The 12,171-nt window shown below is 40.2% G+C and overlaps 2 protein-coding genes across 5 annotated transcripts in view; one reads left to right on the top strand and one right to left on the bottom strand.

The window, feature by feature from the left end:
* LOC113661842 (ataxin-7) overlaps window positions 1-3,158 on the bottom strand; it is a 30,163-nt gene extending 27,005 nt beyond the window's left edge. The window contains exons 1-3 of one of the 4 annotated variants that reach the window (XM_027176315.2): window positions 2,888-3,158; window positions 612-763; window positions 496-503 (exon numbers count right to left, since the gene is read on the bottom strand). The gene's annotated coding sequence lies outside the window, so the exon portion shown is untranslated. The remainder of the gene's footprint in view (window positions 1-495; window positions 504-611; window positions 764-2,887) is intronic. The other 3 variants (XM_027176316.2, XM_047805734.1, XM_027176314.2) reach the window with 3 other exon arrangements.
* A 475-nt stretch (window positions 3,159-3,633) lies between these two features.
* On the top strand, window positions 3,634-6,457 carry thoc7 (THO complex 7). Its single transcript, XM_027176424.2, has 8 exons — window positions 3,634-3,787; window positions 4,721-4,841; window positions 4,929-5,056; window positions 5,516-5,602; window positions 5,690-5,747; window positions 5,834-5,900; window positions 6,024-6,093; window positions 6,300-6,457. Exons 1-8 carry the CDS (start codon window positions 3,769-3,771, stop codon window positions 6,359-6,361), a joined length of 612 nt encoding a protein of 203 aa, XP_027032225.1. The 5' UTR covers window positions 3,634-3,768; the 3' UTR covers window positions 6,362-6,457.
* Window positions 6,458-12,171: the final 5,714 nt, after the last annotated feature.

Below are 12,171 nucleotides of genomic sequence, written 5' to 3'. Positions count from 1 at the left end.
CTCTCTGTCCGTCCGTCTCTCTCTCTCTCTCTCTGTCCGTCCGTCTCTCTCTCTCTCTGTCCGTCCGTCTCTCTCTCTCTCTCTGTCCGTCCGTCTCTCTCTCTCTCTCTGTCCGTCCGTCTCTCTCTCTCTCTGTCCGTCCGTCTCTCTCTCTCTCTCTGTCCGTCCGTCTCTCTCTCTCTCTCTCCGTCCGTCTCTCTCTCTCTCTCTCTCCGTCCGTCTCTCTCTCTCTCTCTCTCCGTCCGTCTCTCTCTCTCTCTCTCTCCGTCCGTCTCTCTCTCTCTCTCTGTCCGTCCGTCTCTCTCTCTCTCTCTGTCCGTCCGTCTCTCTCTCTCTCTCTGTCCGTCCGTCTCTCTCTCTCTCTCTGTCCGTCCGTCTCTCTCTCTCTCTCTGTCCGTCCGTCTCTCTCTCTCTCTCTGTCCGTCCGTCTCTCTCTGTCTGTCCGTCCGTCTCTCTCTCTCTCTCTGTCCGTCTCTGTGTCTCTGGTTGGCTTACCATCATGCCTGAAGTACAGAAAGACAAAAACATGAACATGTGATGTAAATGTGTTAAACCAACACATTTATATGACACAAAGTTACATATTTTCATGTGTGGGTTTGTAAACTCACAGGAAAGCGGAGTCATGTTGCCAGGACCGGAGTTGCAGTGTCCCAATGTGTAGTGAGTCAGGGTAATTACCAGAGCCCCGATTTGTGTACATGTTCTATTGATTCCTGAGCCAGGGAGACGATTTAGGCGTGCCTCTATAACGGCATACAAACTGCAGCGGTATTAGAAGAAGAAAAAAAAACACTTTGGGAAGTGATGTTATTGGAAAGTGATCAACTTCAAGGTGGGCTGTATGTCACACCGCATCTCACCACTCTGTCACGTCACTCATTATTTGCCCGAGTGTTTTATTCCTTGCCCTTTTGCATATCTGATGCTGCCATTAGAGTACAACTGTATAAGACCCCAGAGATTTGAGTGGAAGTGAAACTACCTAGTGAAAGGTGGAAAAACAAAATCTCGCAGCCAAAATCAGCAGATCCTCATCAGTTTTGGCGATTCTGCTCGGCCACGTGCTGAACACTGGACCGGCAGGGACACGGCAGAGGCAGAGAGGGAAAGCCGATCGTATTGTTTTCATCATCTGCGCACAATAATCGCCATTTAGGGAGTCGGCTGCGTGTCTGCCAACAGGAGATGCCGCTCGACTGAAGGCCAAATGAATCTGGTTGTGGCTTTCTGGTACATGAGCTACTTATGGAGCAACCCGCTGCTACGGAGTAATCCGATCCAATAAGCACTATCCCTGGTTAACCACCTGAGAGCTCTGCAGTTGGCATCCGGTTAATCCCTCTTCCAGACAAAAAAAAAAAAAACAGCTCTGAAAACTCTTATGGCTTTTTAGTACATTTAAGATTTGATACAGGACGACGCAGGCGAATTAACTACTAAAAGCTTTCTGTAGTTTAAAGTAAAGAATTCAGAGAATAGTGTAAGGATATTAGGAATAGAAAGGGTATATGGGATAAAAATCCTTCAGAGTGTGCAGAAATGTCACTCCTCGGAAAACGAAATGCGTTAGACGGCACGTCTGACGTGATCACGAGCGGTGACAGAAGGCGGCATATACGCAGCAGGTGATGGCGTACGGTGGTTATACGGCGTGTCCACAGACCTGCAGCTTGCGAAATTGGTACAAACGTTTAAAAAAAAAACATGAAAAAAATCCACTCAAACTCTGAATAGAGCTTAAAAAGCTGTCTGTCTTAACATCTCAAATCAAATACATTCTCCAGGCAGTGATTTTGGTGATTAGTAGTAGATTTGAATCATTTGATTCAATCATTTCAGTAAATATTGTATCGAATTTTTTTATTCTACACACCTAAGCAACATTTCCTTGAATGATGCCTTGAGGCAAATTATGATAATTATGAAGTCATTTTTGATCCCATTTCAAATGTATGCACTAAATACTGAATCCTGATTAAAAAAAAGTGCACTTAATAAAGTGTACTAACCACTATTATGTGTACTAAGTAGTGTACTTGCTTAGGAAGGTATTTTGATATTTGGTATACAGACATAGGAATTCATGTGTTTATTCAACAGCAGCAATGTAAAGAAAGGTGTCTAATCGTGTCATTAACAAATATTTCATTTGTTTTAAATACACAGATTATGTCTGAATAAATAACAACCACAAATAAATAAAAAAAACAGGTGAATAAACAGGAGTATTTTTTTTCCGGTAAACATAAGGATAAAGTTTTACAGTTTCAAGTTGGAATTCTGGCCTAATGAAGTGTTTTATTTCTGGATAAATATACCTGGATAAATATATGAAGGTTTTTATTTCTGGAGGTTATAAATGTCATTAGTGAAGTTTGTTTTTGTCCGTGTTAGTTGCCCTGTTTATTCACAGGCCTGCTGTAGTGAGACAGTTGGTCACTTCACTAGAACAAGTGCACTTGCACAGAGTGAAAGCACAAAAAAAATGGCGAAAACAAAAACAAACCAGAAAAGTGTAACGTTTCAACAAACATCTCGTCGAAATATCACCGCGTTAAAAGCGGATAAGATTGTAACTTAGATAAGATTACGTCACTAAAATAAAATGTTACTGCCATTTGAGGAGGAGGAGGAAGGGGAGAGGAAGGGGGAGCGCGCGCGCTAACAGCAGGTTAGCTTCTCTGCTAACTAAAGCGTTAGCCTGTTAGCATCAAAACCTGTCTCTGTCTCTGTATGGCACGTTTAGCTTCCGCGCTAGCGATGCTAGGTGGCTAACTGAAGCCATTTGTAGCACAGAGTTAGCATCGTTAGCACTAAAACTGTCCCTGTTGAGCAGCAGAACAGCCATTAGCAGCTAACGCCGCTGTCATCTTTGTTCTCTTACCTTCGTCCCGGACCTTAGAGATCCGAGCCAGGCTCCGAGAGCTAGCAGATGTATGAGCCGTTAGAGGAGATTGTGAATGAGGCAGAAGGAGGAACACGGAAAGGGGGTGCAGTGCTCAGGGACTGTGGAGGTCTTCACCAGGTGCTTCCATGTCTGTTTACCAGGCAGCATTCTGGGACCGAGCGCGTCACTTCAGCAGTGCGCATGCGCACCAGGCTACTTATCGCTCCACAACCGTCTGCCTGTCAACAGAGAACCGGTAGGTTTTCATCTCCTACCCATATTTCGGCTGTACGCAAATCGCGTGTGCTGATTGGTCAGTAGTTCGAACTCACAAGCAGCCAACTGATTGGATCTTGAACTAACCAATCCTGACGTAGGATGCCAGAAGGAATAGATAGATAGATAGATAGATAGATAGATAGATAGATAGATAGATAGATAGATAGATAGATAGATAGATAGATAGATAGATAGATAGATAGATAGATCAAGGTAAATAGATAAAATATGACCAAATAATTTGATGAAAATGAACTAAAATAATAAACTAAAAATTTGTAATGTTTGATTAAGGCATCTTTTGCTTCATTCCTAATACACTTAAGAGATTTTTTTTCTCTTTCAACATATAAATTGTAATATCTATTTGGCGATAACAAATAATAATATTCTATAATATAATATTATAATAAATGAAATATAATTTAAATATAAGTTAAAGGATAATGGGGATTTAATGGATCTGCCTCGTTTGTCTGTGAGTGAAATACGGGGCACGTCCACAGGCGGCGCTGTTTCTCTGAACTCTTCCTGTTTTGTTCTTTCCTGGAGTGTCAATAAAGTTTTATCGAAAAATCTCTCTACACACTAAGGAACAAATGGGCACTATAACTGATGGTAAGTAAGAGTCACGTATAGCTGTTAAAATTAGTTTATTAACGTTATTTTTGTAACGAGAAGTGAAGAACACGATGTAAGTTTAGTCCGGCATCTAGAAACAAGCTGAAATCACTCGGTCGCTATGTAGCTAACAGATTAGCCGAGCTGATGTATCTATATATGTGCGCGTGCGTGTTGTGTGTGTATGATAAAATGGTGATAAATATACACATGTATATGTCAAAATATCCATCTCCACCTTCTGTGTAGCAGCTAGTAGTATAAACTATATAGTGTAGTGTGTGTGTATATATACTGTATATGATCATCATCTGTATGCTCCAGTGTGTGTATATATACTATACATGATCATCTGTATGGTCCTTTGTGTGTATATACACTATACATGATCATCTGTATGCTCCTGTGTGTATATACACTATATATGATCATGTGTATGTTCCTATATGTGTGTGTATATACACTATATATGATCATCTGTATGCTCCTGTGTGTATATACAGTATATATGATCATCTGTATGCTCCTGTGTGTATATACAGTATATATGATCATCTGTATGCTCCTGTGTGTATATACAGTATATATGATCATCTGTATGCTCGTGTGTGTGTGTATATACACTATATATGATCATCTGTATGCTCCTGTGTGTATGTACAGTATATATGATCATCTGTATGCTCCTGTGTGTATATACAGTATATATGATCATCTGTATGCTCCTGTGTGTATATACAGTATATATGATCATCTGTATGCTCCTGTGTGTATATACAGTATATATGATCATCTGTATGCTCGTGTGTGTGTATATACACTATACATGATCATCTGTATGCTCCTGTGTGTATACACTGTGTATTATCTGTATGCTCCTGTGTGTGTGTATACTGTATGTCATCTGTATTTTCCTGTGTATAATTGCAGATGAGGTCATCCGTAAGCGGCTGCTCATCGACGGCGACGGAGCCGGGGACGATCGACGCATCAACGTCCTCCTGAAAAGCTTCATTAAATGGTGCCACTCAAACATGACGCCAGAAGAAGGGTGATTTGATCCGTCGTATAATCAGATCTACACTTTACTGCTTACGGCGGCCCGGATTTAACCACTGTTAATTCTTCTTTCCTTCAGATTTGCTCAGTACCAGAGGATGTTGGGAAGCTTGACCCAGTGCGAGTTTTCGATGGGAAAGACGCTTTTGGTGTACAACATGAACCTGAAGGAGATGGAGAACTATGAAAAGATCTACACAAACATTGGTGAGAGCAGTATTTGTAGATGTAATGGTGGATAAGTCTCGATGCCTGAACAATCTTAGAAGTATTCACATTACGTTGCCAGTTTGCCAGAAAGTTTGTTTCCTCTACCTTACTGTAGACTACCAGATGCCAGACCCATAATAACCAGGATCTCCATCTATTCATAATAGTTTGATTGTACACTGTACACACACATCAGCACTGTTACAAATGTGTACACACCTACATATGTACTTACTGACCTTTTAGGAACTAAAACATCTTTGTGGTTTGAGATTTGATGGATAAATAATAGCTTTTCTTTAACAAAAGTCAATCAAGCAGTTAAATATAGATTCTTGAAGTTGTTTTAACTGTTATTTGAGCAGGTGGAAAGTCAGGTATTTATTTATTTATTTTTGTTTTGTTTGTTTATATATTTATTTGTGTGCTTGTTTCTCGTCTCTTTCCTCGACACAGAGCAAAGCATATCGGCCGCACACGAGAAAATCGCAGAGTGCAAGAAAGAGATCCAGAGAGCAAAGAGGATACGGAAGAACCGCCAAGGTTCGAATCCCACGCTGTATCTCATAAGAACTCATAAAATTGTTTAGTGTTGTGAAAAACTGTGTGAAAAAAATCTTGAATTTTTAGAGTATGACGCTTTGGCGAAAGTCATCCAGCAACATCCAGACAGACACAAAACGATGGAGTAAGCAGAATCTATTTTCATATTTTGAATAATCTATTTAGATTTTTGCTCGTAACTGATTTTACGGGTTGAACCTTTCACCACAGGCAGCTTGAAGCGCTGGACAAAGAACTTCACCAGCTATCGCAAATCAAAGAGAACGTAGAAGATAAGGTGAGGCTCTGTGTCCGTCCCGGTCCTTTTTAATCGTTTCCATCAAACGCCTCACGCTTTTAGTGCTTTATTTGTAATGCGTCATTTTTTTTCTTTTTTCTTTTTTTTTCCCCCACCACCTAGTTGGAGCTGCGCAAGAAACAGTTTCACGTGCTGCTCAGTACCATCCAGGAGCTTCAGCAGACTCTAGAGAGTGAGTCAGAACTTCTGTAGAAACATTAAGCAGAAGGAACAGATGTAGGGATGAGAAACTAGAGAAGTTTAATTATTATTATTTTTTTGACCAATCAGATTTCAGATTAAGTTTCAGGTCTAATTCTTATTGACATTTCAGTCAGGTTCATTTTCTACTTGCTGCAATTTTCTCAGCCTAATTGTTTGTCTTGAACTTTTTGGCAGATGATGAAAAGATGGAGAGTGATGAAATGTCCCAAGAAAGCCCAATGGAAAATGGAGATTAGTTGTTGTTGTTTTTTTTCCTTCTTCCCATTTCACAATTTGCATAAAATCTTTTAATACAATATAACTACATTGTAATAAAAGTGATGTTTTCAAAACCCTTTTTTTTTTGCCTCTTTACTGATATTTGATTATATATGGTTTGCACCTCCAGGGTTGGGGGTTAAAGAAAATGGGGGTTCGATTCAGTGCCTTAGTCCGGTTCCTTCGGTGTGTAAGAGATTGTCCAGGGTCCTCTCCTTGTGCACCAACTTCCCCGTGTCCCCCGAGATAATCGCTCAAGGTTCTGTGTAGGCTTCGTGTTCGTGCTCTGCAAATGATCCAAAATGCAGCTGCCCGGCTTGTTTTCAACCTGCCAAAGTTCTCGCATACCACCCCACTGCTGCGATCCCTCCACTGGCTTCCGGTATCTGCACGCGTCCGATTCAAAACACTGATGCTGGCCTACAAAGCCAAAAATGGACCAGCTCCCTCTTACCTCAAAGCCCTCATTCAGTGTGAGAGGCAAGTATACTATTAGACTCTTCTCTGTTCTGGCACCAAGGTGGTGGAATGAACTTCCCCTAGAGCAGTGGTCCCCAACCCCCGGGCCGCGGACCGGTATCGGGCCGCGGACCGGTATCGGGCCGCCCAAGGAACATTAAATTATTTCCATTTTCTTTACTGTGGTGTATTTCTCTCGGGTTTGTGCGACTTTCCATGGACGAGAGGTTAACCGGGAGCTGAGAGATGTCACCTACAGCCGCACCAATACCGCGCATGTGATATCGGGGCAGTTTTAGGTGACGTCTGGAGCTGAGCGGCTGCAAGTGGCAGTGGTGTTGTAGCTTTGGTGGAGAGAGAAGGTGTGTATCGCTCTTCTCTCTGTTCACCATTACTTTGTCATGTTTAACAGTGCTTGGTGTACGTGTATATTGTGTTTGCTCAAATTTAACCCACAAATTAGTAATAATGGGCACGAAACAGACGTCGATAGAAAGTTAGAATCTCTGCTGGTGTTCTGGATTAAAGTCATGGCGGAATACCCTGAGATTGTCACCACAGCACTTACATCCCTATTGCCATTCCCGACATGCTATCTGTGTGAATCGGGGTTTTCTGCAGTGATGGCAACCAAAACAAAACAACGGAATAAAGTGGACATAAGCAACACACTTCGGGTGTCATTGTAAATTATTAATTTTAATTTAATTGTATAGCCGCCACCCCCAGCGGGCCGCGGTAAAATGATCAAACATTGACCAGTCCGCGGCGAAAAAAAGGTTGGGGACCACTGCCATAGAGGTCCGGACAGCTGAGTCACTGGCTATTTTCAAGCGGCGATTGAGGACCTACTTATTCAGGAAACACTTCAACTAGCAAAAAAAAAAACCTTTGACACTTTTTCATTGTAACTTTGAACAAATGTTTTAAACTCATGGTATCTTAAGTATGTAACCTAGTGAACCAGCATTAATGTATTCAATGTTAGAGATTTAAGCACTTATGTACGTCGCTCTGGATAAGGGCGTCTGCCAAATGTTGTAAATATAAGTGTTTTTTCGATCCATCTCAGATGATAAACTTAACAGTGTGCAGTGATCTTGAAACCCAGGAGATGGTGCTGCTGTCACACAGGAACGGACCGTGGCGATTAAATGGTCCGAGAGCTAGATCCGTTTTATTCGGTTCCATGATGGGTCAGTAACTTGTGGCATGGATTTCTTCTTCAGTTATATTTCACCAGTATTGATAAGATACCGATTCACTTCCTCCTGGGACCAAAGACATCTTGTCATTATGCAAAGGATATACAGTAGTCACACTTCCTGTTTGGTATCTTCTCAGAATATAGGATTATAGGAAAGGATTTTATAGGATTATTTTGTGTATCAAAAATACATTTGATTGGAATATAGTCTGGAAAATGAGAGAACAAGTAAGATTTTGAAGAAAGAAAGAAAAAAAAACAGGAACTTTCTTCATGGAGGTAGAACAGCTCACTAAACAACATTTACTTTCTTCAGCTCTCGGTTCTTTTAAAGATTTCCGTGCCCAAGCTTAAGCTATGCTTTTTGAGTGTTGAGTCTAAAGCAATCAATCTAAAGACATTCAGTGACGGAGTTAAGACCTTTCACATCGATCGGCTCTTAAACAGCCACGCTCTAGGGCTTCTAAAGCCTATACATCTAATCGCCCACATTGGTGTGTGTGTGGGGTGGGGGGAAGTGGTAGCTGTGTTCGAGAAAAGTCTGGTGGACCTCTGGTAGAAGCAGCTTAGACACTAGCTTCCTGCTATTTAAATTCTTAGTGAAAATAGTGACAAAAAAAACGCTTCTGTGTCCGCTCGCCTTCTTCTCCGGAAACAGGAACTTCTGTCTAAGTTTGCGATGTCATTTCACCTGTATACACACACACGACACTGTTTACTGCATCTGTCACACCACATTACCTTTGCATCCATTCACTGAGTTAAGATCTTTAGGAAATCTGACAAGCGAGGCCAAACCTGGTTCAAGCACAGTGTTGAAAAATCAAGAGTCCACAATTTCCACATCCATGCAAATGTAGCCCAACAGCCGAGATATTTGATGTTTGAATAATAAGGGAGTCGAGCTTTAATAAGGGAGTTGAGCTACAAGACTCCAGTACTCTAGACAAAATTCATCCAAAAGCCTGTTTTTACAAATTAAATGTTGCATAAGGTAAGATTTGTGGAAAATAATTTGGAGCAGGTATGAGGAAAAATTAGCCAATACAACTCTGAATCACATAATTTACTCATAACAAAAACTCCGGTGTTTATAACAGTTTATAATCGCACCCTCCAGTGTCACCCAAATGAGGATGAGGTTCCCTTTTGAGTCTGAAACTTTGAGAGGAACCAGACTACAAACACAAACATATTTAAATATAACCATACTAGACTATAAATACAAACATATTTAAATATAAGTCTAATATTAATCTTTGTATAATATTAAACATTTGTACTCTATTTTTTATGTTCTGTAAAACTGCTTTGAGACAATGTCCATTGTTAAAGGTGCAATAGAAATAAAATTGAATTGAATAGAATTGAATAATTTTACAAGCACACGTTAAGGAAGACTAACATCTCACACAGTATTTCATCAGTTTCCCTCAACACCACCATTATCACCAGCCTATAATGACAAAATATCCTGAAATCTCTAAGGAACATTAGACCCTACAATGAACTGCTTCAAACTCAAATCCTATGAATAATCAAATACGGCCCTAGCAGTTGGCCCCGCTGTTTCTAATTAACTCTCCTTTTTAGAGTCTCGGCTGCAGCTGAATTCCCCTCGTTCCACCAGGAGACAGAATGCGATTCTCAGGGTCGTGTGGAGTGATAGACACCACGACCTGATGAGTCAGAACCAGGCTGGATGGACAGACACTGAGAATTTTGTCTCGGGCATCGAAAAACTTATATTCTCCAGACTTGGATTTGGGGTTTAATATCATCAACGTCAGGATGCGTTCGAGCAATAATTGAGTAAATATGCTTAGAATGTCACAAGACGGAGTGTCAAAAGTACTGCTTTGTGTCTCAAACTCTCAGTAGACAATGGATGCACACATTCTACTACCAATAATGAACCTCGTGAGATTTTGGAAGAAAAAAAAAAAGGTCTACAAATTCTTTTTGCTGAATTGAGATAATTGGTAATAACTGATCCAACCAAAAGAGTTTAGGATCTATATTTATTTTCCATTGAGTTTTTAGCATATATAAGTACACTCTTAGAAAGAAAAAGGCTCTTCCAAGGGTTCTTCAATATCTTCAGATGGCTCTAGACAACTAGGAAACCAGTTTACATGGGTCAAATTAAAATATAATAATTTGTTCCTAAAAGATCCATCTAAAACCCAAAAACAGACTAGGACCAAGTTTCTAACCTCAACTCTTACACAATATGTTTTTTCAAAGGTTGCTTGGATGTCCTCAGCTAGTTAAATGGATTTCACTTGAACATCTCTCTGTAAACTAAACCTTCTGTTGGAGAACATATGGAGAAATCTTGAACCAACCCAGGAACCAACAAACCTTAAACCGTTAGATGCTCTGCAGAAGCACAAGAAATTCCCCTTTGTTGTTGATCTTTAACCAATCCATGTCTATGTTAAAGCTGATATTGTGTCAAGTCTTGCACTGAAGTCTCCTTTATGCATGTCAAAAGTCTGACAAACTTTTCAGTCGCCTTCATTCTTACGCTCTCTTTCTTGTTTTCCCACACAATACAACCGCCGGTTCTTTTCACTCTCAACGTATAAAAGTCAAGATGCTCTGTTCTCTGCACTACACAAGGAAGAAAATGAAAGGATGGGCATCTCCTCCCCTGTCGCTATGGAAACAGCACCAAAGTGCCCTTGAAACGGAGACAAGAGAGAGGCTGTGCTCGGTAAGATTTTGGTCAAAATTGTGGCCCCGCTACAGTAAGTACACAGTGTGGTCAGGACACGGCGTCCTGATGCTTCTCTCCACCTGTCCGATTTGCTTTGACAGCTGGGTAACAACTGTCACCGAATAAGAGCACTTACTCAAGATCCGCTCACTGAATCACATTTATTATGTTCGCTCGAATCGACAGCCGGGTAACAAGTGTCCCTAAGTAGAGAGCATTTATAGAGGATCTGCTGAATCATTCATTAATTGCTAACAACAACAAAAAAAAATAGTCAGATTTCAGTTTACCCTTTTTAAATGGTTTAAAAAAATACTTTTCTGACAAACAGTAATAAAACATTTAAAAAATAATTGCCAGATTTGTGTCTTTTCCACAAAGCAAGAAAATTTATTGTAAAAAGCAATGGTTAGCAGTTAGCAATGGTTAGCAGTTTGGTAGTCGTTGCTTCTCTCGCTAAATGTTTTATAAATAGATTTCTCACTCGCTAGAAATTTCTATGATCTCTGAAAAGTGATTTTCTAAGTAAACATGGCACAAAGAGTACATTAGCATATCTACAGTAGCACCTCTCTAACTACCTCAGAGATAGCATGGTGTAATGTTAAAAATAGTTATTGTTTGTTAGCAATTTCATGTTCACTGCTTTTCTCACAACATTTGTCATAAATATCTACCGTAATCATTTGCTCATCAAGATTTTATGATGTGAGATTTGTTTTGTTTTCACAACCGGACGGGCTACATAATAAAGGTTAGCATAACTAGCATACATTGTGGTTAATGTAGCCTGGCTGGTGATGGGTTTAATCCAGAAATTAGCCTGAGGTGTTTAGCTTCATATCCTAAACGAATCCCAAATCATTATTAGAACAGATGTAGATTCTGTGAGCACTTAACTAGCGTAATTATGGCGCATTTACAAGTTTCTCGCTAGTTAATCAGTGACTTAGCATCTTATCTTAATAGGAATCAAACAGCCGTGAGTTCTGATCAGATTGGTAGATGTATATGAAGGTGAGAACGTTTTGTTTTTGGGAACAGTGTGGAGTCGAATGTGGAGGTGTTATCTAGCTCGCAGTATGGAATCAAACGAGAAATAAATGTGGACACAATGTGAAAACGGTGTGGAGGCACAACAGTCAATAACTGCCCAGGGTGCTCAGCTCAAACCTTCAGTGTGGAGGTGGAAAACTAAACACAAGTCTCCTGCTAGGAGAGAACAATCTGGTGAAAAAGATGGATTTTAAAAGTTTAGGTTGCTTTAAAAGTGGGTAAAAGGGAAACTCAGGAACTTCAAGGAAATCCAGAATAGTTGCTATTAACATAATGCTATTAAGTACAATTGATAATTCTATTAATATTTCTTCTATATTCTATTTACATTTCTTCATTCATTT

Source organism: Tachysurus fulvidraco, chromosome 2 (assembly GCF_022655615.1).
Source record: "Tachysurus fulvidraco isolate hzauxx_2018 chromosome 2, HZAU_PFXX_2.0, whole genome shotgun sequence".
NCBI lineage: Eukaryota > Metazoa > Chordata > Actinopteri > Siluriformes > Bagridae > Tachysurus > Tachysurus fulvidraco.
Note: the sequence above shows the minus strand (reverse complement) of the source record. Positions and strands in the feature narration are given on the sequence as shown.

What these genes read in the sequence shown, in the direction of transcription:
- thoc7 (XM_027176424.2), top strand. An exon ending in AAAGATCTACACAAACATTG is followed by an intron (nt 5,057 to 5,515) that starts GTGAGAGCAGTA and finishes TCCTCGACACAG; the next exon opens with AGCAAAGCATATCGGCCGCA. An exon ending in AAGAGAACGTAGAAGATAAG is followed by an intron (nt 5,901 to 6,023) that starts GTGAGGCTCTGT and finishes CCCACCACCTAG; the next exon opens with TTGGAGCTGCGCAAGAAACA.